Raw genomic sequence first — 27937 nt, 5'->3', positions numbered from 1 at the left:
CCCACAAACAGAAATAATCCAGGGCTATTACTGCCAGTAGATTAAAGATGATTATGCACTATGTTCTTGGCACCATTTGGACCATCAGGCAACATAATTTAAGAAGTAATTAATTGAAAATTAAATTTCAACATAATTCTTTTTCCATTACCTCTGATATCTTTAATAAATGAAAAACATATTTCAGGAAAGTTGGCTGGAATAAATGATTTCTCTTCACCCCCTTACATTCTGTTTTTCAGGATGACAAAAACAGTGGCTTATGTTGAAATATTTTGTACAACTTTAAAAGAAGAAAAAGACCAAAGAGAATGTGGTATTTTAAAAGAATTTATGGGTGGGGATTATTTCTAAACACTAGGTCATGTTTTGTTTCCACTTATGTGGCCCTTGTGGTGGGGAGGAATAAAAGGAGTTATTCTACTCCTCCCTGCCCTGTCCCATCCACATTGACAACTCTTTTGTCAAGAGACTATTAAAAAATTGCTTTTTTGCATCTTGTGAGGAAAAAGAATGTAGAGTGATGCAGCTTCTCTTCCTTCCTTCTACTTGAAGAACTGGTCATTGTGTTTATACCAGCTAGGAAAGCACACTTCTGTGACAGCTTATTGTTAATCACAGAATCATAGAATGGTCAGGGTTGGATGGGATCTCCAAAGGTCATGTAGTCCAACCCCCTCTGCAGTAAGCAGCAACTAGATCAGGTTGCCCAGAGCCCTGTTGAGCCTCACCATGAATATCTCCAGGGATGGGGCCCCAACCACCTCCCTGGGCAACCTGTTCCAGTGTTCCACCACTCTCATGGTAAAGAACTTGTTCGTAACATTCAATCTAAATCTACTCTCGTTTGAAACAATTGCCCTTCGTGCTCTCACTAGAGGCTTTGGTAAGCAGTCTCTCTCCATCCTTCTCGTAGGCCCCCTTCAGGTACTGGAAGGTCACTCTTAGGTCTCCCCAAAGCCTTCTCTTCTCCAGGCTGAACAACCCCAGCTCCTTTAGCCTGTCCTTGCAGCAGAGGTGGTCCAGCCCCATGATCATTTTCGTGGCCCTGTTTTGGACCAGCTCCTTCAGGCCCATATCCTTCCTGTATTGAGTCAAGCTGTCAATTTTTTTCTGACTAAATTATTCTCTTCAATGTCTTAATATGGTGGGAGTTAAAGTATTACTTAGCATAATAAAAATGGAATAGTTTTCTTAATGATACACTACAGGATGCTAATTTTGCTGTACTTTAACAGATCCTATTTTTCACTGAGAAACCATGGTTTGCATATTCTCAGTATCATGATATACTGAGTTATGTCATCTATATCCTATAGACTTCAATGTAGTTGGCACAGAACATACACATGAATGCATAAATATTCACAGCGTGCATATGTGGATTCTTCTTGATCTTACATTTCTGTGATCATCAGTAAAGCAGAGGTGCAAACTGTAAAACTGCAGTAGGGGAAGGCAATAAGTCAAATACTGTAGTATTTCCTTTTTTTCTACTAGTTCCTCACTTCTCTTCCCTGCCCCATGTGACAGTTTTGCTCTGTGAAATGGAGGAGCAAGGAATGATTTCCTTGACTTACCTATAATCACATTCATAGTTAGGGACACTGTGGCCTGAAATGCGTAATTGAGGAATATTAACTTCTGCTTACCACAAGGGGGAAAAAATGTTTAATTGGTGTGGGAGATCCAGTAGCTGTATTAATGCTTCATATATTTTAAGAAGTAAGAGCCCAGTGAAATTTGCTGATAGTCTGTCAAACTGTTGGCTTCTAGTTTCATTTGTATTCTTGCTTATGATTCTTTGGATCTCATGTGCATGACTCCTCAGCTCCCACCAATGCAGATTTTCACTACAAAACAGGTAAATTGTAGTAAATTTGTGGCATCATCCATTTTAAGAAAATAGCAACGTTGCTGTATACAGCCTGAGATCAACCCTATTCAGTGCGTGGAGGATGAGCAGAATGTAGCACATTTACTCTGGTTTGAGGAAGGACAGGCTTCTGTTCTCTGCAAAGACACTGGAATTCATAGAAGTGATCCTATGCCATTAGTTACCCATGATAGGTCTCTTAAGGCAGATTTTACAACCTGCTAACCTGGTGATATCGGTGGAATTCAGCATCTTTCTTCCTGACATGCAAGGTGTTAGAAGCCATTCTGCTGTGTGGACAGAATCAGATACTTGAAGGAACCTCTGTAGCCATAATCATAGGATCATAGACCCGATCAGAACCTGTATTTTCACTTGAGTATTGGTCTATATATGTATGATACAAAATAGAAGACACCTGAAATTCTCTGTTATTTTGCCAAGAGTATTCATAGCTGCTACTCGGATGCCAGTCCTTCAGTTCCTGTTTTTCCTGAGGTTTAGAGACTCATCCTGTATGAACTAGCACTGAATCAGTGTAATGTAGTTTCAGTGAGTGCCTGAGAAGAAACAGAACTCTTATAATAGTAATTAGAGATATTTTTAAAGCATATTAAGCATAGACTCACCTCTGTTTCTTTGTCCTTGGAGTCCCACTTATTCTGGGAATCTGGGATTCAAAAGGTAGTGGAGCGGGAAGTAAGAGCTCTGCACTATGCCATTAGTGTAAAGTGGAAGGAGAATTAAGATATATGCATTCTTTAGTGGTTTTAGTAAGGTAAAAAGCTTCTCATCACGTATCTATGAGTTATATGAGGTAAATGCAAAGAAATGTCCATGTGGTCATGGTAGCACTGTGGAAAACAGTGATCAGTTTCCTGTCAGTTTTGTAGTTTTCTGGGAAGTAACAGGAGAATAATATTCTAAGTTAAGTGTGAATAAAGTGAGGTTTTAATACCTATAAAAAGTCTCAAAATAATTTTTAATGCTTATGTTTTTTTCACAGTTGAGAGTTCTTTAGTCAATGTGATCAGTGTCATCCTGGAAACTCTTAAAAATGTATTTTATCCTGAAAACTAATTTTCTTGTCAGTTGCCAGGACTTTAATCTGTTGGCAACTTCCAACTCTTTTCGGATTCCTTAATACTGTCTTTTTCTAGTTCAGTGACTATCATTTGTTTATGTGGGTCTTTCTATGTGTGCTTACTGTTTCCTGTGGTATGTTGAAAAACATACACTAGTGATCAGATTAGTGAGGTGGAGGTGAATAAAGGCACAGGCTAAGATTTTTTTTTTTTCCTCCAGAATTGGTTTTATAAATGTGTTACATTAAAAAAATAGGTAGGCATCTCAGAATGCATTGTCAAAGCCGTTGAGTTTCTCAAGAGCTTTACTAGCTGAAGAAGAGGGAATGTTCTATGGAGGGATTTGCTTTTCAATCTTAACAGATTATTCCTTAGAACTCAAAAAACCCTCCTCTTGTTTGCTGCATAACCATTTTCCTTCATATAGTGTCTGGCAGCTGCTGCAAGATCTGCTTGAAATCTCTCAAAAGTCCAAATGAGCCTGTAGCTCGTTTCCAGCTTTCCTCACCACTCCATACATATTCACCCATATTGTTCTAATTAGACTGTAATTAGCTGCTTAGTTTTACAGTTATGAAATCAAATAAGAGGTTTCTTGATCTGCAGATTGTAGAAGTCATGCCTTATCACAGTGTAGGAATGAAAGGGCATAGTTAATAAAGGCATAAAAGATGGCTTAGGGTGCCTTTCTTTGCACAGCTCTTGTGTTACATGGTTGGACTTTGTTGGACATAGTTACTTAGTGTGTTACATGCAGTGGGGCAAATCCAGAAACTTTCTGCGGTTAGACAATAATTTAGAACCCATTAGAAACTTTGTTGTATTTATTTTTTTCAACTGGTTGGTTGGGTTTTTTGGTTTCGTTTTTTGTTTGTTTTTGTTTTGGGTTTTTTTTGGGGGTGGGGGGTGGGGGTGAGCTTACAGCAAAACAGTGCTTATGGCTTAAGTTCTTCCTGGCAGTTTAGTGTTGTGATCAGTTTTGAAGTTTTATGCACGGGTAATGAAAAGTTATGGATTTTTCCCTGACAATTTATCACATATGCATATTTTTAATTTTTGTGTGTGTTGAGTCACAGTGAGTCCAGTTTCATGCTTTTGCTTTCAGAAAATAAAAAAAAAAAAGTTTAATGCCTGACACATTTTAATTGCTAACAAGAATGTAAAACTATGCAGTTTCGCTTATTAGAAATGATAATAAGGAACACTGCTTCTAAAAATAGTAGTAAAATTGATTTTATATGGATGTTATGGTTTGAATTAGCTGAAACTCAGTGGTTTTGAGTGGTACTTTGGGTTTATATCAAAATGTTTCATTACCAAATGAAGTTTTACTATCCTATAATACAGAACATTATAAAATCTTATTTTGTAAAGTTTATTTTTGTAAGACGTAAGAAAAAGAGCCCCAGTAAACTTGATGAATCAGTTGTTTAACATGTAGAAAAAGGAATCTGGTTATGTATGATTCATATAAATGAACCAACCTTTCTGTGACCTACAGGCAGTGTTTGGTACCCTTCTTATTAAAATCGAAGCTAAAACTGCACAGATTTTTATTCTGCCTCTCCTCCCCCACTTCCCCTCAGAAGATTTAAGCCAAATGATTTAAAAGTTCTTTCATGTTCCTCTGAAGAATCATTGGCTGCTTCCTTATATATCTCATTGATATGTTAAAAAATTTCCTGAGATCCCTAAACTTGTGATCATAATGCCCTGATAGTCTCTTATGAAACGGAATGAATTAATTCATGTGCCACATTAATTGTAGTCAGTTTGGTACATCCTCTCATGCTCTCATCCCCTCACTTGGGAAACGTCATGCAAAGTGTCTTCTGAAATGCTAAATCCTCCTTTCTCAGGTTCATTTGAATTCAACTGGAGCTTCCGGAAGCCAAGCAACTGTTGAAAATTAGGCAATTAGCCTGCACACTTAAGAGAACAATATCCAGCATTATGGCTTATGTATATTCTGATATTTGATCTAAACTCTTTATTGCTTGCAGATTCATTAACAGATATTTTCAAACCATACCAACATTTATTGGACTTTTAATCTGAAAAAATCTGCGATGACAGTGAGATTTAAAAGGAATATACTGTGGTTTACATAGCAGAGTGAGCATGATCTGTGTTAGTGTGGACAATTAATATCCTCTACTGCCCTTTTTTTTGTCTTTTTGATTACCAAAATACTATGTGATTCTTTTGAAAAGTACCTGGGGTTTGGGGAGAAGTGCTAGTAGTTAGAGGGAAGGTAGTTACTTACGGAAGCATTTTCATATTCTACAAGGGTGAAGTTCCATGGTGAAGAAATTGACATACTATGTAATTGCAGAATACAAAAAATGCTCATAATATTGTCTGTTGTTCTCTCTTCTGTCAAAGTTATTTTTAAATTAAGCAGAGTAAATGCGTTGCATCTTTAAGTGCTCTGTTCTAAATGAATCATGCTCAAGACTAAAACCTCTATTCGGCTATGAAAATACTCAACACCCATAAGTCTTCACAGATTTCTTTTAAGAAATTATTCCATTTTTCTGTAGTTACATAATGGCTTATGCATATTACAATGAGAGAGAGATGACAGAGAAAGCACTTCAAGTAATTCTAAATAAGTCTTTTTTTGTAAGCTCACCAATTTTTCCTTTGGAAAGCTAGATAGATAACCTTAACTACTTCTAGAGCTCTTGTAGTCTAACTCAGTTCTGTTGTTTACTGTAAATACACTTACAAAAACAAATTTCCAGAAATTACTGCAGTACTTTAGAGCTCAATTCTGTTAGGATAATCTATACTGAGCATGTTAGATCAAATTGAAAATGTTTTTCAGCTATTAGAATCACAGATTTTTGTGGGTTTTTTTGTTTGGTGGTGTGTTCTGTTTTTTTTTTTTTTAATGTAAGCAAGAACCTAATTGCAAAGTTCTGCACACAAATCTCCTTTATGCAGGACTGTTGTTGCACATTCTTTTGATACAGTGTGTGGGTTTGCATCTACATTTTGGGCTATTATAAACATTGCTAATATGAATTCAAGTCACTCACCAGCTCCTAAGTAACTTTCTGCATCATTTGAAAGCTTTTGGATGCGCAGCATCTGAACTTTCTCTGTATGAATGTTGCTGCCTCCCTGGAATACAGGTCATAGAATGGTAGAGCAGAGGGTAAAGCAATTCAGCTGAAGAAATCTTACTGTAGAACAACCTTATAGAACCACCAACCACCTTCCTTTTTCTTTTGCTGATCAACCTGATCAGAGGCAGTCAGGGTGTCAGCTATGATAAAGAGACGTGACAGCCAAAGCATGTGTCACTTTGATATCTCTTGTCTTTCTTGGCCAGTAAATATATGCCATTTTGGAACACTTGCACTGGAGGACACTGGGGTAAATGATAAACTGACCATCTTTAGAAAATACTGAAAACTTTGGACATCTTTGAGAAAGTCTTCAAGAAGAAAGAAACCCGTAACCTTATTTATTGATCCCAGGCATAACTTTGAGCCTATAAATGGGAAAAATGTAGCCTTAGGGATTTAGTTTTTGCTGGCAGCTTGGTGGACCAATGTCACTCGGGAAGCATTTTAAAAATCTGTTTTTCTGTTTTCCTTTTTAAATTGATTTTTCCTTCTAGTATGCAATTTAGTGGAATAGCTAAAGACACGTTTCATTAATAAGCAATTGAATGAGTCAATTTCACATTTTTAGTCGATTTATTGATGAATATATTTGCTATGTTTGCAGATAAAAAAATACATTTATATGGTGTAAACTAATGACTAATTTACTTGGATGCTGATACAAATCCTTTTGCCATTGTGGTTTCGTAGTTTATAAACAGTGAATTAAATGCCCAGTGACTTTATTGAGGAAAAACATAAAGTTTGTAGCCTGAGTGAAACAGCCTATGATTTGCCAAAGTAGAAGAGAGTGGCTGAAACTCTGTAAGGAGACAAATATAGTGAGTCCATGTCCATGCTGATTATTTCCATGTTATGCCCAGCTCAAGCCTTGTGGAGGCAGTTTTTAAATGTGGTGTGTTGTTTTTTTTCAGTCTCTGCTATTAATCTGTTTAATAGGTAAGAGTTTTATTGGTTTCACTGAACTTCTTTCTTGAATGAGGTGTTCTGCATTAGAAGCTCAGCATAGATGCTCTCTTGCCAAGTTTGCATTCCTAATAATAATGACTTGCACAACATCAGCTGGATTTTGCAATCTGTGTTGTTGGTCCCTTGTAAGGACAGTGATGCACATTTAAAGCATTACCCTGGGGCAGTTAAGCTTGGCCTTAATGGGAAACACCTTATTTCATGTGGACATAAAATTTCTGCATCTTGTAAATATTTTACATATAAAAAAGGCAGGGAGAGAGAAATCCTTGCTCCAGAGTGTTGAAATGATATTAAAGTAATTGTAAAAATTATTTATACTGTGACTCAGATTCTAAAGTTACTGAGGCACTTTAAAAATTTAACTTCCATTTTCTTTTTCTGGCATGGTTTCAAGGTGTTTCTTGCTAGTCTTTTCCCTCTAATGTTGTATTCACTGTGCTGAACCAAAGGAGTTTTCTGTGGAGAAATGGGGGCTTCCTGAATCACAGGGAAATTCCTCTAAGTTGATTTGACAGCAACACTGTGTTTTGTGGATTAATGATTGATAATTTGTTTTACAACCATGTAGCTAACGGAGTAGCATCGTTGATGAGTATGTGGTTGCATCACAGTTATTTCTGAGATAAAACTGAAGTTGTCTTAACCTTTCTTGGTATGTTTCAGAATACCTTTATCTTTAGTGGTTCTGTACTAGCAGGATAAAATGGGATTATAATGCTTTACATTGCTGGGACCTCATTGCAGTCTATAGCTTCCTCAAGGATGGCAGAGGGGAGAGGGAATCACTGATCTCTGTGGTGACCAGTAACAGGACATGAGGAAATTACATGAAGCTGCATCAGGGGAGATTCAGACTGGACATTAGGGAAGGGTCATTAGAACACACTCCCCAGAAGAGTGGTCAAGACATGAATTCTGCCAGAATTCAAGGAGTGTCTGGGCAAGACTCTTAGTCATATGGTTTAGTTTTAGGTAGTCCTGTGAGGAGCAGAGAGTTGGAATGGATGATCCTTTGGGTCCCTTCCAACTTAAGATGTTCTTTCAGTACTTTCTTACCAGGAGAAATCATCAGTGAACTTTCATTAATCAATCCTTACCTTGCTGGAAAAAGCAAAACTTAAACTAAAGGATAAATGTTTCATGATTATTATATTTTCCCTGCAAGTAATGTTACATATCTCAACACTCTGATTTGACCATCTGAACCTATTTAAGACAGCATGATTAGTTTCTCTTTGACAAGTACCAGAGAAATATTATTGCCACCTGGGAAAAGATAGGAGGTCTTCAATTCCCTACATTAGGCATCCGTGTTTATCAAATTATGAGGAAAGCTAGAGTTGCTGGGTATATCCCAATCAGCTCTGTAGGTGCCTTTGGTTGCAGTGATGTGCTGTTCAGCCACATTCTGATCAAGAAATGAGAGCATGGAACTTAGTTTCAAGATCCTGAATTTTATCTGGGTTATCTTACAGTGTGCTCTGGGCTATTGTAGCAATACTGAGTTTTCAAATTAATAATTCATTCAGTAGTCAGTCACTTTCAAGAGTAGGTATGCCAGGCTGTATTTTCAGAGATCAGTATTTCAATGACAGGCTACAGTTTTTTGTTAGCAGAATGGTGTTTGATGGATTAGTATGAAGTTTTTGCAAAATAAAAAATTGAAAACATTTGTTTTCTTCCCCTCCTTGTTTTATTTTTATTTTTTTTTATTTCCCCATCCTCTAGACAATTGATTTAGAGGGGTTCAGGCTGTTCATGAAGACTTTTCTGGAGGCAGACTTACCAGATGATTTCACTGAGCATCTTTTTACGTCATTTAGCAACAAAATCTCTCACTGCAGCCCATTAATAAAAAACAAACCTCAGCACCTTCCTGGAGGTAAGTAATAAAGCCACAGTAATATAAGAGCTGAAGGTTCCCTACCTCTGTTACTTTACTCCTGATAGCTGTAAATATATGGAATTCTAAGCTATATGTTTTTCTTGGATTTGTTCTGGTGTTTGTGAAACTGGAGCAACTACCTCAATTATGAACAAGAAATGTTGTGAAAAGAAATGCAAATTCGATGGTTTTATCTTTTTAATTTTGAATAATGATGCAACTGAGACACCAAGTGGACAGTCTTTGTCGCGTTCATACTGATCATATTGTGGTGGTTGCACGGTCTTGCTGCCTATTCTACTCCATAAACACTCAAGCAACCTTCACATCTTTGTGCAGGAGACGCTTGCTGGCGCTTTACAGTTTCTGTGATACTGCTATTAGTAATCCTACATTCATATCAGCTACTGATATTTTAAATGACCTGTAAGTGTTAGTGTTTTTTTTTTTTTCTAATGTAAAGGTCTTCTTGAATGGAGTTTTAAATTTCCATGCCGAATTGAGCATTTTTATTTAAAGTGATTTTGAGTTCACAGGACATAACATGTTAAATACTTCCATGCAAAGTAGTGCTAAAATTCGGTACATTTGTTACTGTGTATAGCAGTAGGCTTTAGTGGACTGTGGTTGTAATCAGTTGTGTGGAGTATTGAAAACCTTCTGTTGTTAGTTACAGCTCTTAAGGGTTTGGGAAAGTCTTTAAGGCAAGTGATTCATTCTCTTTAAAGATTCTTTGCAACAGAATTTTTAAGGGATTATCTACATATATTCTTTATTGTATGCTGCAAGGTATATTTTGAATGTCATACATTTTCAGCATTGCATTGTTTTGAGTTATGAATGTAGACTCTGACTTATAAAGTCTCAGCAACACAATTTCATTTTTACTTTCATTACTTTTTTATTGATGTTTGTGTCATGTTTTCATCACTGAGTGGCATCAATAATAAATATGCTCTATATCAACCACCAAAATTAGTAATCTTTTATGCATAACATGTCTTGCCTGGTAACTGAATAGCAGCTGTCCTTAAATAGTGCATATTTATTTATTAAGCTGTGTTTTTACGTACAATTATTTTTACAAATCATCTTTTATTATTCTGTGGTTGTACTTCAAGAGTTTTGACACTTCATATGTAGAAATGGCAAACAGCTGGGTTTTGGTCATTGCCAGATTAGATTAGATTCACAGCTAAACTCTGCTTTCTTCTTTTGTTACTTTCTGATAAATTTTATTCCTGTGTGTGGTAAAAGAATTTTATTATTGTTGTTGTTATTACTGTCTGCTGTTATTAATAATAACAATTTTATATTTATATATTAATGCTGCTACTAGTAGTACTAGTGCTAGTATTCTTCATTGTGATGGGTGTTATTACTCTTGTATAAACTGTATACTGTTTCTTACTGTAATGCTCCTAATTTTTTTCTTTTTCACGTACTTTTGTAGTTAGTTTTTATCTTTTTTGTTACTAGGAACTTCAGAAATAAGGTAACATGAGACCAGATTAGTCCTCCATTTATATTTCATACAATGTCAGAAGCACTGTTTGATAAATTGTTATATCCACAGTGTCTTGAGAGAGACAATTCAGTTTCCCTCAGGCAAGTTATTTGTGCCTCAAAATGTATTGCAATCCGTACTGCAATTGAATTGCATGGGACTGAAAGTACTTGATACATCTTGATGATTTGTAGCATTTAAAGAAAATAAAGGTGTGTGTGGATATATTTTGATGTGCAAGTGAAAATTATGGAAACATTTGGTTTAGGACATGTAGTAATTTTTAAATGTTACCAATAGTGAAGACCAACCTACCAAACCAAACCAAAAATACCACCCCCCCCAAAAAAAAAAAAAAAAAAAAAAAAAAAAAAAAAAAAAAACCCAACAAACCCAACCATACTGGGAAACAAATTTGTAAGTATATTTGACACTTCTGGAAAATGGGAAGATACATGATAGCTAGAGAAGATCACAAGGGAAGTAGCAAGTTTCATAAATATCTCTAGTATGTGTCCATTTTTTACTTAGTACCTCTTGATCCACTCATGTCTGTTAATAAATTGTGTTTTCAGTTAAGGTGACTGAAGAGAGATGGAAGCAGGTGCCAGGTAAGCAGCAGCGCTGTAAGTCATCTGTAAGCACATTATAGCCTCCCCTTTCCCACCTCTGATTAAGAAGCAATACTTCAGCCTACACCTTGCACCTGATGATAAGCTAGAAGATACCTTAACATTTGCATGCTTTTCATTTGGATTTCAGAACTCTGTTTTTGACATTAGTTCGCTCAAGTTTTATAATACTTTCTTATTCTGTGCATGAGATTCACATAACTGGGATGTGAACGATTTGTGTAAATTGTGTGATTAAAGGTAGCATCTTAAATGCTTAAAATTTTGTAATGTTTTAATTTTAAGTGTGCTTAATCGACATTAAGTTCATCCAATAGAGCACTGCCCTATTAAATCTTTTTATTCATTGAATATTATCTTTCTGCATCCATAAACATGATTCAGAGATACCATTTCTGCATGCTAATTTGCACTGATTTAGTGAATTATTTTTTTTACCCTTACCTGAATAGTCTGTTGAAAATGTCTTCAGATTGTAATGAAATTTTTCAACTTTAAAAGTAGGGGAGGTGGGGAAAACCAACAGAATTTTGTTTCCATTTGCCACAGTAATTAACTTGTGCAAGACAAATAGATGAGAGAAATTTTATATGCACATTGTGTGTGGATCTGCTCTGAATTAGTTGTAGAAAATATTTAAGAATGGTAAATCTTCTTGTGGAGTTTCATCTTTAGATGTCAGTGAGAAATGTAACATACTTACATCAGAAGTTTTATTACTGCTTTCTCTGTGTTGTCCTGTTCCTCTCCCTTTTTCCCCTCTATTTATTTGTCCTGCGGATTGCAGTAATATCATCAGGAGTGGTTGTATTCATGTTCTCTTTAAACAGAAAGTTTGACAATGTTGAACCTTGTATTTCAGTTCTGAAATACTGCATCTGGTCTTGATCATAATTAATAAAATTTATTTTAACTATATGGTGTTTTTTCATAGTATTCTGTAGCTGAGGCTCAGATACACATTCAGCTCTCTTTTTAGAGAACACTCACAGTTGGAACTAACAGTTCTTGTTTGCACTAAAACATCTTCAGTTGGTGTAACTGGTGTCAGTTTGTTTGTTAGATGAAGCTTCTACAAGCACAAGGAAGTGGTGCATCATTGTGTAGGTATTTTTTTATCACACAGGCTTAAATTAACATAGCCTGAGAGAACTGAGGTTGTCCAGCATGGGGATCTTATAGCTTCCTTCCAGTATCTGAAGTAGAGCCTACAGGAAAGCTGGAGAGGGACTTTTCATACGGGTGTCTAACCACAAGACTAGGGGGAATGGTTTCAAACTGAGGGAGAGTAAATTTAGACTGGATCTTAGGAAGAAGTTCTTCACTACAAGCATGGTGAGACTCTGGAATAGGTTGCCCAGAGTGGTTGAGGATGCCCCCTCTCTACAGGTGTTTAAAACAGTGCTGGATGAGGCCATGGGCAACCAAGTCTAGTTGAGAGGTGTCCCTGCCCATGGCAGGGGAGTTGAAATAGATGCTCTCTCAGATCCCTGCCAACCTAGGCCATGATTCTATGATATAATGTAGGCAAATAAAAATACTCATCAAATTCTTTTTTTAGTCAGAGGACATCAGAGCAACACAAATGAAAGGAAAGGTTATTCCATTTCCATAATCATGGGAAGGGTTGGGCTTTTTGTGGGTTTGTTGGGGGGTTTTTTGTGTCATTTTTGGTTGTTTTGGGGTTTTTTGTTGTGGGGTTTTGGTTTGTTTGGTTTTGTTTGTTTGTTTCCCAATAGTTTGCTTTACCTGTATAGTATTTTAAAACTTCACTACCACTATAATTCTGCTTTTGCAGGATAAACTGTGAACATTAATTGTTTAAAACGACATTAAATTAAGAACTCCTCTGAGATTCACATAAAACAGAGGTGGATGTATGCAAGAGTTATGTTCTAATTTTCTTCTTGTATATTAAGTAACAAAGGCAATGTGCTATTTTCAGGTCTGAGACTTAACAAAGGTACTTCTACATCCCGACCTCCTACTCCTGCTAACTTACATTTACCAGAAATGATCCAGCTGAAAGATATTGTTTGCTATTTATCATTGCTGGAAAGAGGAAGACCTGAAGACAAGTTAGAATGTATGTTCTTTTCTTTAAGTTAACTTTATGTATTTATTTCAATAAGCTATCAAAAAAAAAAAAATCTACATTTTCTGAGTTTAAGACTCAGTATTGAGTAGCTGTAGTATAAAAATATAGTTCTAGATGACCCATTGTTGCGGGAACCATCTTTTTTATTCTTCCTAATAGTATCAATTTGATGAAATTTTAAATAATGATTTTTTTTATTTAGGACACAAATCATCCATTCTGCAGTTAAAATAATACTTTCTATACTGTTGTCACTTAATTAATACCAATTTTGAGAAGAAGAAATTAAATACACCAAGGATGCCTCGAGTGGTGAATAATCTGTAGAAAAAGGAATTGAAGCAAAGAATAGTTGTTGATATGGGCTGTGGGCTCTATAGTATTAGTGAATACAGGAAAGCCAAGAATGATCCAAGTCTGCACCACTTTTTGGACTGTGTATTTAACAATGGAAGTTATAAATTACTTAAATTACTTGATTTGTTAAAGCCAAACGTGTCTGTCTGTTCAGAAACTGGGAGTTTGATCTGTGAATTGAAGGAAAAAAAACAAAAAGAAAAATACTGTGTGCTTGCCCATTATAGAATTTAGAAGCTAGTTTTCCAGATAGATAATCAGTCAATCCAACCATATATTCCTTACTGAGACCAAATATATTTTGATATTTATAGTTGGTCTGTCTATAAAAGAACTGTGGGATCACTAATATAAACAGTCCATGTGATAGGAAATGCAAACAGTAGGTTGGTTCTGCCAGAATGAGGAATTCATTACAAGGTTTTATGACTTCATGTTGTTGAAATACCATGATTACCTTTGGTTAGCTTACAATGATAACTTTGTACTCTTAGGATCACCAATACTTCTGCTTCAGCAAAGATTGATTGTAAGGAGCACTCCTCAATTTTGGCAATATCAGTTTGTTTAACATATGGCTACAATATGAAGATGTGTGCCTGCATATATTTTCAGAACACAAGCACAGGAAAGATAAGATCTTAGGATTTAATTCAATTTACAATAAAAAAACGTGTTTTGTAGTAGCAAGTTACTCTGAAGAGCTCTATGCATAGCCATAGCATGAAATTGGAAGGTTAGTTGCCTCCCCTGGTGTCAGGAGTTGGTACAACAAAGGGACAGGATCATTAAAGGAAAATGTCCTTTCTTTGAAACTCAGCTTTGATGGTTTTGTATTTTGGTTTGTTCTCTTGTTGTTGTTTTTTTTGTTTTTTTTTTTCCAGTTTGGTGTTTTGTGGTTTTTTTGGTTGCTTGGTTGTTTGTTTGTTTTTTCCAAAATAAGGTTGTTGCTATGTTTTCTAACTGAATTTCTTTCTCTTTTTGTTTTCCTTTAGTTATGTTTCGCTTATATGATACAGATGGGAATGGTTACCTGGATAGTTCGGTATGTTGTTTCTATATCTTAATGCATTGTAAACCTATGTCAGAATGGCATACCTATACAAAACTACATTAATCCAAGTCAAGTTTTAATTTATCCTGAATTAACAGGAGGAATATAAACTGCAGTTGATAAAAAGTCACCCATTTTGGAAGTAACTTACAGATTTTCTTTTCCATTAAGCTGCTGTTGCTCCAACTATATTTTCAAGCTGATGCTGTCATCATGGATTCTTATTCCATAGTCTTCTGATTTTTAACTGTAGTGTTGTAGGAGACATATTAATATGATTACTAAAGTTCTAGTATGCTTCTGGGAGATGTATATAAAAGCACCATATATAAAGATTTCATTAAAAGTGGGAAGTACGAGAGTCACACAGTTGGATATATGTAGAGAGATGTAAGAATGTCTGTGCTGCTATTAAGAAGGGAGGAACAATATTAAAGACAAAGTTCTGAGGAGCAGCCCAACCACATGTTTGTAGTCAGTCAGAGATAGATGTAACCTTTTTTTTTTCTCTTAGCTAACAAAGATAAATATTCTATTGGCAGCTCTATTTTTTTCTCTTCCCCCCCTACCCCCCCATAACCTCTGTGGAGTAAAGACAGCATAGAGTGGGTTGGGGAAGAAGAGAAGTGACAAAGGAATAGGGAAGGTAATTTGTATAGAGGTGCAAAGTAAATACTATATCGTAGTTTTAGGGAATACCAAACATGAATTTCAAACTTAATGCATGATAAATACAAATGAGAATTCAGAATGGTTCTAGATAAGCATTGGAACATATTTACCAGCCAAACTGTATATATGAATATGGAAGAGCACTAGTGATATGTGATCAAGGGAAATTACAACACTGTAATGGTAAAAGAAAAAATAAGGTGCTGAAATTTAAAGGACTGTATGTTGTTACATGACATGGTAGACTTCACATCGTTAAAGCAATGATCAGCTAGGAAGGAAAAATCTGTTTCTACTCTCAACCCAGAAGCTGTATTTTGGCTGTGGGGCTGTATTTTAAAAACCTCCCCGTATGCTTTGAAGTCTATGCCTCAAGTTTTGCTGATGAAGCACATTGACCTAAGAGTGGACAGTTTCCAGTGTAAAGGACATTTCATTAGAAACTGATGACAGAGTGTCACTGAATACAACATGTTTGAATTGTAAGTTGCTTTAAGTAGAATTTGTTTTTATAATATTACCTTAAATATTATTCTTTTTCATTCACCTGTAGGAACTGGAAAATATTATTGCTCAAATGATGCATGTTGCAGAATACCTTGAATGGGATGTTACTGAACTGAGTCCAGTAAGTGTAATTTTTATAAAAAGCTTTTAATGTTCTAGAGATGGCCTTTAATCATTTCCTGATACTTCATGTCAACATATGATATGTTAGTCAGATAGAACTAGTAATGGTCTATGGTCCACTATGACACTATCAGTTGGCACTTTTACAAGTATTTTTCTGATTAAATCTGATCTGTGAACATGGTTGCTACTGTTTAAGGCTTTTCTTCAGTGGACATAATAGTTAACATTTATAGTAGAGCTAGTTTGTCTCTGAAAATTCCTTTATAGTAGCTACCTCTTATTTCTATTGTATGTAGTAAGTATACAACAGGACAGAAGTTGGTTTGGAAACTTTAGGTGGTTATAAAATGTAAATAGGAATATGACACCTCATTTTCTGAACTGTCAGTACTCATTTTACTACAAATCCCACACCAATAGTATTTTCCTTGCTTTTTGCAAGTGGACAAGGGAGTTAGACTTCTGCATAAGTTCTAACAGAAAGTTGCTCTATTACAGTATGGAATTTACGAAGTTTTTCGTTAAACTCTGTAGATCCTGCATGAAATGATGGAAGAAATTGACTATGATCATGATGGCACTGTTTCCTTAGAGGAGTGGATCCAAGGAGGAATGACAACAATCCCGCTTTTGGTCCTTCTGGGGTTAGAAAATGTAAGTAATTACCATAAAAGTGTCAAGTTTCTGCTTGCATGCCAGCAGTGACCATCAGGTTAGTTTCTTTGAGGCTTATGTAAGGAATGTTTTTTTTCTTTGCCTTTTATGTTTTTTTTTCTCTTTTACTGTGGCTGAATGACATGCAAAGAGCCAGAAGTGTGTCTTTGAAATCACAAGTACAATAGCATATGTGAAGCTACACCAAATGAGCCAGCTCTGGAGCTAGAAGCTGTAGAAAGCTGATTAATTCACCCTGTTAATAGCATATTGTTAAATCCTAGCTGCAGTAGAATCTGATAAGAACGTTTTACTCCGCATATGTATGTTACAGCTAGTTTGGAGCAGTGTCTAGGCTTCTTGGCATGGTGATGTGTTGTGTGGCCTAACCATGCTAAATTGCAGAACAGTCTAGATTGGAATGTCTGGAGATCATCTGCTCTAGCCACTTAATAAAGGCAGGGTCACAGATTGAGATACCTAGGACCCTGTCAAGCCCAGTCATGAATAATTTCAGTGAGGTGTATTCCACCAGTTCTGTGGGCAACCTCTCCCAGTATTAATTGTTCTCAAGGGAAAGAGCTTTTTTTACAGTAGACACAGATGGAGTTTCTTCTACAGCAATTATTACTTGGTGACTCTTGTCCTGTCATGATACATCCCTGTGAAGACAGTTCTATCTCTCTAACTATCTTAATATTCTATACTAAGTAGACATTTCAAAGAGAACATGAACACCAGGGATAGAGTGTTAAGAAGAGCTTATATTCTGTGCATTTACAACTTGACATTAAAGATTAGACAGATGTAATAGGATCGATTTTATACGAGTTCAACACAGCTGTTTTAACACTGGCATGCTGCCAGTGCCACCTGCTGTCCTGTATTTGAGCTAATTTTGAGCATATGTATTTTAGCATATGTTTCAAATGCTTTCCTGTTACTTGAGAGAAATCCTTTTTCATTCAGTTCTTCTAAAGTTTGTCTTTCAGATAGAGAGGTGAAAAAATAAGTAATGTTTACTTTCCCCATCTACTGCTCCAGCCTGAACTAATCCTAGACCGCTGTAGTTGCTCTGTGGTATTTTGTTTCACAAAACATGCTCATACTGAGATTTTCTATAGGGAAATATGCAACAAAATAGTGTCTATAGTTTCTAATTCTTGCAAAATCTTATTAATCAAATCACCAGCTAAATACCTGAACTGAGGATAATTTGGAGTACATTTGGATCACTGTGACTCAGTAGCAAAAATGTTAGATTACTTCTCTGTAATCAAACAGACCTTTGCCAGGCTGAATTCTACTGTTTCCTTAGAATTACTCTAAACAAACCAATATAACAACCAATATAGCAGATAAACTGGCAGTCAGTTCAGTACAGGTAGTGTTCTGGGAGTATTTTTCAGTGTCTATACTTCATTCTTTCTAAATTTAAAACTCCTTAAATTCCCTGATAAACTAATGCAGATCCTTCTTTAGAGATCTATTTTCACCTGACAGCAGAAGCTATTAGAAAGAAGATATGTAAATGTATGTGATCAGACATTTTATCTGAGTATTTTTACTAGTTATTAGTAAATTTATTTAGTACATTTTAAATTTAGTGATTTTCTTACTAGTTGTTAGATAATTTATCTTGCTGTTCTTAGCTTTACAATGGAAATAACAAAAACATGTTAACACCAATTAAAATTTTGTACCCTGCTATCATCATAGGTCAGCATTTCTGTCATCAAGAGTGTTCCCTCTACTTTCTGCTGAAGAGACATAACTGTACAGTTGTGAAATCATATTATAATAGTATCCAAAATATCTTTTTGATCAACAGGCGTAGTTTTATTAAGTGAAAGTTGGAATAAAATGGATGGGGTGGCTTTTAATGTTTTTTTTAATACTTTACTGTACTGTGATTGAAGTCCATTACCTACAGGACTGTACAAACTGAATTGCTAGTGATTTGCTAGTGATTTACTAGGAAATGATGGCATCTTCTAAAAGGGCTTTCATTTTCCATGCTTAAAAATGCTCTTGATTTCTTAAGCCACTTGCATAACATGTAGACAAAAAAGCAAGATATTTAAATTTCCCATGAAACCAGCAAATAAATACTGCTTCTGTTTGTACAGAGTTCGAAATGTTCAAAGCTAAGTGTATTTTAGGGCACTGAAAAGTTAAATCAGGAAAGTAAAATCCCTTATGCCTGTCCATTGTTATTTTGTGTAATGTGATGGCTTGATTTTGATGTTTTTACAGCATCTAATGTATTATCCAAGCTCTTCATTCCAGTGCATCATTCCAATTATTTCTTTTTACATGTTGTTCTAAGGTTTTGCTAACACAGCTTTCTGAAACTGCATTTTGGCTATCTTTTTGTCTCCTTTTAGTTAGATGATGAGAAGTTAAGAGTCTTTAGGACTCAGTAATCAAATAATAAAGTGCTGGTATCTTAAAAGTTTTCCACAGGCTGATTAGTACATGAAAATAAAGAGCAGGAAGTCTTCATATGTTGAAAATAAGCCAGAAACCCCCCATAACCAACCAATAATTGTCTTGCCGCCTTTTCACTTTAGCCAACTTCACTTTGGGTCTATGCTGAACTTAAGCAATGCTGGAATCTCAAATCCCAGACATCAGTTTCAGAGCTTGTCCAATGCAATAGTGACAAAGAATTATCATTGTAGTTTTTTTTAAAAGATTACACCACCAGTGAAGTCTTTAATCTGTGTTGGATTGGGGCCCATTTACTTACTGCAAGATGCTTAACTTTGCTATAGCTTGTATAAACAATGCAAGTTTCTCAGCTGGCTCCAAGGAGACCTTATTGTGGCCTTCCAGTATCTGAAGGGGGCTTACAAGAAAGCTGGTGAGGGACTTTTTAGGGTGTTGGGTAGTGATAGGATTAGGGGGAATGGATGCAAGCTAGAGGAGGGGAGATTTAGATTAGATGTTAGGAAGAAGTTCTTCACCACTAAGGGTGGTCAGACAGTGGATGGAACAGGTTGCCCAGGGAGGTGGTAGAAGCCCCAGGGAGGTTTTTAAAGCCAGGCTGGATGTGGCTCTGGGCAACCTGATCTAGTGGAAAGTGTCCCTGCCCATGGCAGGGGGGTTGGAACTAAATGATCCCTGGGGTCCCTTCCAACCCTGATAATTCTGTGATTCTGTAATTTGTTATGGTAATTATCAGTGAAACTATGATATTTTTTTTAGTTGAAGATTTGTTATAGTACCCTCAGAATTCAGCTACATTGTTTGTACTTAATCTTTAGTTTTCTTCAAGAGCCATACAAAAAAGCCAGATATCATGTACAAGTTCTATATTACTTTTAAAGCCTTTCAATTGATTTTTATTACATACTATATTAGATGCTTTATTTACAATAATTGAAAAAAAAAAAATCAAAGAAACGTTCAAGTGGCATATGGAGCTATATTATCCAAAAATAAAAGAATAAACAAGTTAGTATTTTTAAACCATGGGGTTGAGATAATCCAATATCTCACAGGATTGTGGTCTTTGCTCTCAGACTTCCTCAGTAATCCCCTCCTGAAAGAGACAGGAATGTTATGTTGCTATTACAAATATTAGCCAGCCCACTTTTGCCAAGTTAAAAGAAGTAATAAGGAAATATGCCTGATGTTTTTTCAGATGGATCTATCTCTCTCAGCCCCCTCCATTCTGACTTCCTTTCTAGACTGTCAGAAAACTTCTAATGCCCTCTCAAATTTAGTTGGAATTACTAAATTAATTTAAATGTTGTGAGAGCAGTTTAGAGTCATAGAGCTAAAGGGAGAAAGTCTCATTTTGCAGCCTAAATACTCAGTTTATTTGATCTTACTGGGTTTTATGCTTTCTACTTCTGCCTAAAAGTTTAGAGTTGCTTTGAAGGTAAATCTTAGAAATGCAGAGTTTTCTTACTGTGAATGTTCCAAAGTAAGACACTGTATTCTTATTTTGGTGCTTTTCAAGGTGTATTTATTTGTCTAAACAAACAATTTCAGTACAAGATAAAGAAGTTAAAGAAGAACTTAATTGGTTCTTATTCTATATAGGTGCTGTGATATGGATACTATTTGGAAATTCATTTTGCAAGCCAAGACCTTGGAATTGTAGATATGTATAATCCATTTGTACTTGGATGACTTTACTTTTTCCACTTAGCAGTGGCTGAATATGTTCTGTACTGCACCTACTGGAAATTTTAAGCCCCATAATTCATAATCTGAGATTTAATTGTGCCAATTTCATGGAAGTTGTTCCAAGAAATTCCCTCATGAGTAATGAGAATTTCACGAATAAAAAAATGGTAGGTAATTGCCCTGGTGAGGTCACATCTTGGAATATTGTTTACAGTTCTGGGCCCCTTAGTTCAAGAAGGACCTCAGGGAACTGCTTGAAAGAGTCCAGCACAGAGCCACAAAAATGATTAAGGGAGTGGAACATCTCCCTTATGAGGAAAGGCTGAGGGAGCTGGGTCTCTTTAGCTTGGAGAAGAGGAGGCTGAGGGGTGATCTTACTGGTGTTTGTAAACACGTGAAGGATGTGAGTCTGGAGGATGGAGCTGGGGTTAGAACAAGGGGCAATAGGTGCAAGCATGGGAGGTTCCACGTAAACATAAGGAAAAACTTTTTCACTGCGAGGATGACAAAATACTGGAACAGGGTGCCCAGAGAGGTTGTGGAGTCTCTCTTCCCTGGAGATATTGAAAACCCACCTGGATGCATTCCTGTGTGACCTACTCTAGATAATCCTGCTCTGGCAGGGGGTTTAGTCTTGATGATTTTTCAAGGTCCCTTCCAATCCCTAGCATTTTGTCATTCTGTGATAAAGGAAATAGTTATTTGATGTGATGCAATTTTTAATAATAAATGTATGAGATGAGTTGTCACACTTCAGTCTGCAGTTTTCTCAGTCTTTACCAACCTTTCAAATTTAATTCTGCTTTTTAAAGCAATAAGTTGTTTGTCTCCCATACAAACACAGATTGGCCCTTCCATTACTTCTCCTGGTTGATAATTATACTTTGGGGATGAGGCCTATTGCATGCTAGAGACAACTGATTTATTTAATTCCTTTCAAAGTTTCTGACTGTTTTATTTTGTTCTGTTGAAGTATGTCAACATTGTCACTGAAGTTTGAGTTACCGATTGACTCTCCTAGCATTACTTAAAATGCTCTTTGTAATCCGGGCACAAAAAGTTACATAATGATGGTTCACTTCGTAAGAGTTTTTGACAACCATGAATGTTGTACTTTGCTCTTAGCTAGAAGTTCCTCATCTCTCTGAAATTATTTCACGTGATCTTATCAAGTAATAAATCACTTGATTTCTAAAGTGATTCCATGCCATATGTTGTGGCTTCTTCTCTCAGTGGTGGTACAAAAAGTAGGTATAAGCTGCAAGTTCACAGGTGCTGGTGTTTCTAAAAAAAAAAAAAAAAATCCCACCACAAAAATCCAAGAGTGTTGTTTTCCCTCCTCACTGGCCACTAGATGTCAGAGTTGCACTGGATCTGGTACCCTGCAGTTGCTGAAAAGCTGCCCTAAGGGCGAGGGAAAATGAACAGTAAATGCTTCGTAAAGTCATTCATAGTATGAAACCAGACCACTGTGCCTGTCTTCTAAGTCGCCAGTTATCACTTTCAACCCACTTCACCGTTTAAATCAAAGTAAATCTCAATGGGACAGACAGATTTGTGTTGAAGTGTGACTGTGCTATTAAATCAGAAGGAAATAGTCTTAGAATTTCATTTCTGATCCTCAAGCAGCAAGTATTATGCTATTACACTCAAGTAATTTAAAAGGTTTTTAACCTTTTTGATTAAGTATGGGATGGAACACTCATGTCTGAATCCATGTTTTGGAAATACTGCTTCTTACGTTGTATATTACAGTATTTTTGGCTTACTTTTTGTGCTCTGAGTATCTGAAAGTGAAAGCAAACTGAGCACTTGCAAACTTTTGCAAGACTGATGTGGGGTCTTTTGCACCTCTCTCAGGCTGAAGTCTAAAATAACTTTTTTAAAGCTAGGCAGTTTTGTAGAGTTGTATTTCTTTTATTCAGTGAGGAATGAGGGTGATCCAGCCTTTTATTGTTCCAGTCCTGTCTGAATCTGGCATTCTCTAAAAGGCTGAAGTGGTGATGTGCGCTATGTTGTTTCCATATGTACGAAGGGCAAAACCATGCCCCTGCTAGAAGAAGCTGTAGTTTACCCCTTTTGTGACAGCTCCTTACCAGCTGGGAAGCAAGCTCACCCCAAGTGATAAGGAGTTGTTTTACCAGCATCATTTCACGGAGTTGCCAGCAGAGGGGGAAATGTTAATGCTTTTTAAGACTTCATGGCAGGAGCTGCTAGAAAAGTGCACATCTCTTTCCTGACAGTGCTGTCTACTTTTATGCTGTGCCAGCTCCCACTTCTTTGCAGGAAGTTTGCAGATGCCTTTCTTTACTACAGTCCTGCTTTTCCTTTTGCCTGTAGGTTGATAAAAGCCCAGGAGAAGTCAGGAGTAAATCTAACCTGTTCTGTATGTAAGATTTAAAATAAAATGGTATTTCATGCAGGTATACAAATTTGCCATTATTTAAAATGCAATTTCTGCAGGTGACAAATGACTACCACTTTAGAAACAGGGACACTTCATAGTGTAACAAATTATGAATCTTGTTTAAGCAAGCTGAATTCCCCTCCTGTGGTCACTTTTTTTTTTAATGGTTTTTGTCATATACATATTAATACTTAGGCATTTCTGGATGGTCAGGATAGTTCATTGGTGATTGTATGGATAAGGGATAGTGAAGTGATGGATTTTTTAGTTTTGTTTTCCTTTCTCCAGCACAAACAAAATAGTATCTCGGAAGCTAGAAGGGGAGTGTCCTTCTTAGTGGCATGTCTCTTAAATGAGGTTGCTCCCTCTCCAATTAAAAACACTCTTTTGCAAAACCAAACTGAACAAAACAAAATTGTGAATTCTTTGCTGAGAGCCACCAAAGGAGTGTAGAACTTAACTGCTTTTGTATTAAGAGGAGGTGCTGCGTGGTTAAATGGATGCTCTTCTTACCTTCTCACTGACTGAACAGTAACCAAAGAACAGTCATAAAAATGTCTTCAAGTCATGCAAATATTTATAAAAGAAACGGAAACAAAATAGGATTAGGCACTGAAAGCAGAGTCACTAACATACTTCTCTTGGTTGCTTTTTACTGACACTTCTTGTAGGAAAAAACTGAGCATGCTGCTATTTCGGATGCTCTAGATATCGTGAGAGGGAATACTTGCTAGGAAGAAAATTTGTATTTTCATTCTCGTTTTTAAGTCTCAGAACCTTGTGTTTTGCACCTGAAACTGTAATAACTCTTTAGCTACCTTTATTTACAAATAACTAAAAAGCTAAAGTAAGTTAATAGTAAACCAGATTAGGGATGTGCAACTAAATTCTGTGACTGTGTAAACATTTCCAGTAATTCTAAGTCTGGTTCCTTCATGGTTGACTTCCTTTTTAAAGTCAGGTCCTTTTGGCAATCAAATCCATGCTAGAAGGGTCAGGACGTAAATGAAGAGAACCGTTGTTAACAAAATATATGTTACTGTTGTCATTATGTGCTAAAGTCTGCATATGGCATATGGAGGCTTCATTTTCAGTGATGTATAATGAAGGGAGGAAGAGATTTTTACTGTACCTGCCCTGCTTTGAGATCTTCATAATGATTCTTTGGTTTTAAATTCCTTCTCAGGATATGGAAGCAAAATGAGTGAATGTCAATAAATGCACTGATGTGTCAGAATTGTGTATTTTATTCATACTTAAAGACTTGCACTGAGGGGACTTTGTTTCACGTTATGTCTTTTTTTTTCTTTTGGCAGTGTTTTAAAAAGTTATGTGCATGCATAATCATATGCAGCACTTTATTGCTTATTTTTGGCAGTGCACAAGAGCAAAAATTTAATTTGCTATTTTCCAAAAGTGCATTGTGTTTATGTAATGGATTTGCATCAGTTGCAGTCTGTAACACAGTTAAGTGTTTTAATTGGCAGAACACCCACATCAAGACTTGTTTGTTTTTCTGATAAGGAAAATGCCAGCTAAGTTAGTCCATATGTTCTGTTCAAATAAGAAGCAACATATTCACATGTAATGGCCATTCTTTAAAAAAATAAAATTAAAATGAAAAAGTAACACAAAAGTAATGTTGAAGATGGGCAAGTTTATAAATAATTGTGATTTTGAGGGGTTTTTTGGTTTTGTTTTTTTTTGGTTGATTTTCAGGAACAGCAAATATTTTGCTAAGGAAAGCTGGTTAGTTGACATTTTAAGTGCTTGTGGTTTATGACTGTATCTCCTGATGACCTGAGTAATGTTAAAATTCAAGTGTACATGGTTTACTGTTTTTTCTCAGAAGGATTTACATGATCTTTATTGTCTAGTGAATCATTGTCTACGTTGAGAAGACTTGAAACTGAGACACTATATTGTAGTTTAGCAGCACTTTTTAAATTAGTGGAATGTGGTAGTAAGATGGAAAGAAAAATAGAAGTTGCAGAATTCCTTGTAATTAAATACGTCCTCTTCAGCTGCCAGTCATGAAGCAGCTTGACAGGCTTCTAGTGCTCCACAGCTGCAGAATCTATTTCTGCTTCTGCAGGGGAAAATTGGAAAACTTCCATGCTCTTTGACAGCCCAAGAATCCCACGTTAGGCATCTGCTCAGCTCTTTCTGCAGAACAGGGACCCTGATATTGCCCAGCTGTCAGAGATGGCATTTGAACTCCTGCTGATAATATTGGGGAAACTCCACTTAGGCTCTGATCCTGATATCTCCATAGAGAAAAAAATATTCCAGCTGACTTGCAATTCCTTTTGTTTCTAGGTAATTTGTAGGAATTAATCAAAGTTGGCTTCTGGCTTTGAACGAAACATTCTCAATTTCTTGGAGTACTGATTTTCCTTCAGGAATTCTTTTTTCACCACAAATATGAAGAAGTCTTCATCATCTTTGACTTGTTGTTAACAGCTGCCTCTTAGAATACAGCAATACTGATTTTTAATGGCATAACTCATGCAGTATATGCTTAATATAGAGAGAAAATGGAGGTTTTATTAAAAATTATGTCCACCAACTTATTTTGACTGACCATCCTTATCAGTGAAAACCCTCACATAATTGAAGATCTAGTCAGAAATATTGTATATAGATGATGGCAATTAGTTTCATGTGAGAAATCAGAAACTGGATGAGAACCAGCTTTTGATGTGGCTTCTGAGAACCAAAGGTTGATGTGCCTTTTATTAGCTATGTAACAATTTTTTTTGGTAATGAAATGACCGAGGCTGTAGTATTTCAGTGATACATAATGAAGAATCAAACCACTGCAGCCCATTACCAGATGATAAACATTTACTGCCTTTGTTCCATTGGATGCTATAGTCGGTAAAAAAATAAAATTGAAAAAAAAAAAGTAATATTACATTAGCTTAATCTAATTTTTTTTTTTAAATCAAAACCTATGATGATTGCAAAAAGGAAAAAGTCTGTTGGCCACACTTGCCAAGAAACCTGGAATTTTACAGAATTAATTCTACATCTGTGCTAAGTGCACATCATTAAAAAAAAAAAACCAAAACAAACTTACAATAACGGTGAAGTCTCAGAATGATTCCATTAAGAAAGAAAAGGAGAATCAACTGAAAACTTTGCTTTCATAAACATAAATGATTTGATACTGTTTGAATTATGTGCATAAGTTACTGAGTCCCTGAGTCTAAGTGCAAATCAGTTGATCAATCATGGAAGTTTTGAGTGTAGTGCTACAGCTAACTGGAAAACATGAGTTTAAATCTAATTAACTCTGGTTTTGGACAAACAACCTTAAATGCTTGCTTTTAGATAGATTGGTGATAGTAGGTTAACATGAATTAAAGCTGACAATAGATATTACTGGGATTGTGGTTAGATAACCCACATTGCATATGCTGGCACATGTCCCTAATTCTATGGGTCATTAAGATGTACTCTTTAAAAAAAAAAAAAAAAACCAAACCAAAAAAGGAGTTTTACCTTCTAACCAGCAGCACCTTTACTTTTAGGACTAATCTAGAACAAATTTTAGGTAGCTTTAATACAAGTTGTTATTTATTATTAGCCTAGATTTATTGCTAGCATTGTGTTACAGTGGTGACAGCTGCCTGATGGTGTTTTTTTTTTCTTCTGAGTCGTTTTTGAAACACATGGATGTCCATGAGCTTTAGAAGATTTTTTTTTTTTTATGATATCAGTTATCTGGTGCGGAGTGTTAAACAAAGTAACAGCTTGTCTTTTATGTTCTTGAGTCAATCTCCAATTTTTATTGGCTCTTACATTTTTCATTGTTTATTTTATTAAGTGAAATCTGTTTCTTTTTTGTCCTGTGCAGAATGTGAAAGATGATGGGCAGCATGTATGGAGATTGAAACACTTTAACAAGCCTGCCTACTGTAATCTTTGTTTGAACATGCTAATCGGAGTAGGCAAGCAAGGTCTCTGCTGTTCTTGTGAGTATAAGCATTTCAGTGTCCATTTGCTTACGTGTGTATTCCTGGAAATATTGCACTTGCTGCACAACAAAGAACTAGTAGCTTCCCAGTACAAAGCCAATGCTAGTACAATTGTGTCTCTCCCTTTGTCTTATAATCTTGAGAGCCCAAGGTTCCATTTTTAATTTTTTCAGGATATTGGGCTTTCAAAGCTGTTTATAAGGGAGGCGTTTCTGTGTTATAATAGTTCCCTTTGGAGTCTGTCTCTTTTTTTACTTTTCTCTTACAAATATCATGCTTAAGTTTCAACCTTATATTTTTGTTACTCCTCTTTTCTATTTATTAATAATTATTATCCGTATTTATTAATGGGTATCAACTTAACTGGCATCTGAGTCCCATATTTGATTACTCAAATTTCACACAGAATTCTTTTGGTAATTGTGAAGGTCATAACTCCAGTTTCCCAGGAATCAGTTTTCTGTAGTACTTCTAAATTTTTATATGTTTACTTGGTTTGTAATCATAAATCTCAGTATTGTCGTCCTTTCACATATTAACTAATCAGAGGTTTTAAGATAAAGGAACACAGAAAAACTATGGCATCTAAATTGTCTTTCATTGGTGCAATGGATGCAGGTGTTGCAGTTCAGTTCCTTGAGTTGTATCTGTATGTATGTCCTAACAATCTGTATTTGACCAGCTCACAACCTCTGTCTTGAGAAACCAACTCTTACTGAAGGATACCTTATCTCTGTTAGAATGTTTCAAGAGATGGATGATCCACATCTTTCTTTTGTGGTGTGTTCCAATGATTAATCATCTTTTTTTAAGACCTATTTTCTGATTTGAATATGTCTGGTAGA

General features: G+C 35.9%; 1 protein-coding gene across 6 annotated transcripts in view; it reads left to right on the top strand.

Moving 5' to 3' along the window:
• Positions 1-27937, top strand: part of DGKB (diacylglycerol kinase beta) — a 298275-nt gene that overhangs the window by 35123 nt on the left and 235215 nt on the right. For all 6 annotated transcript variants that reach the window (XM_054385164.1, XM_054385162.1, XM_054385161.1 and 3 more), the window contains 6 exons: positions 8799-8952; positions 13040-13180; positions 14545-14594; positions 15829-15903; positions 16443-16562; positions 26972-27089. In XM_054385164.1, the coding sequence (XP_054241139.1) occupies positions 8799-8952; positions 13040-13180; positions 14545-14594; positions 15829-15903; positions 16443-16562; positions 26972-27089 (658 nt within the window). The remainder of the gene's footprint in view (positions 1-8798; positions 8953-13039; positions 13181-14544; positions 14595-15828; positions 15904-16442; positions 16563-26971; positions 27090-27937) is intronic.

This window comes from Indicator indicator, chromosome 11, assembly GCF_027791375.1.
Source record: "Indicator indicator isolate 239-I01 chromosome 11, UM_Iind_1.1, whole genome shotgun sequence".
Taxonomy (NCBI): Eukaryota; Metazoa; Chordata; class Aves; order Piciformes; family Indicatoridae; genus Indicator; species Indicator indicator.
Note: the sequence above shows the minus strand (reverse complement) of the source record. Positions and strands in the feature narration are given on the sequence as shown.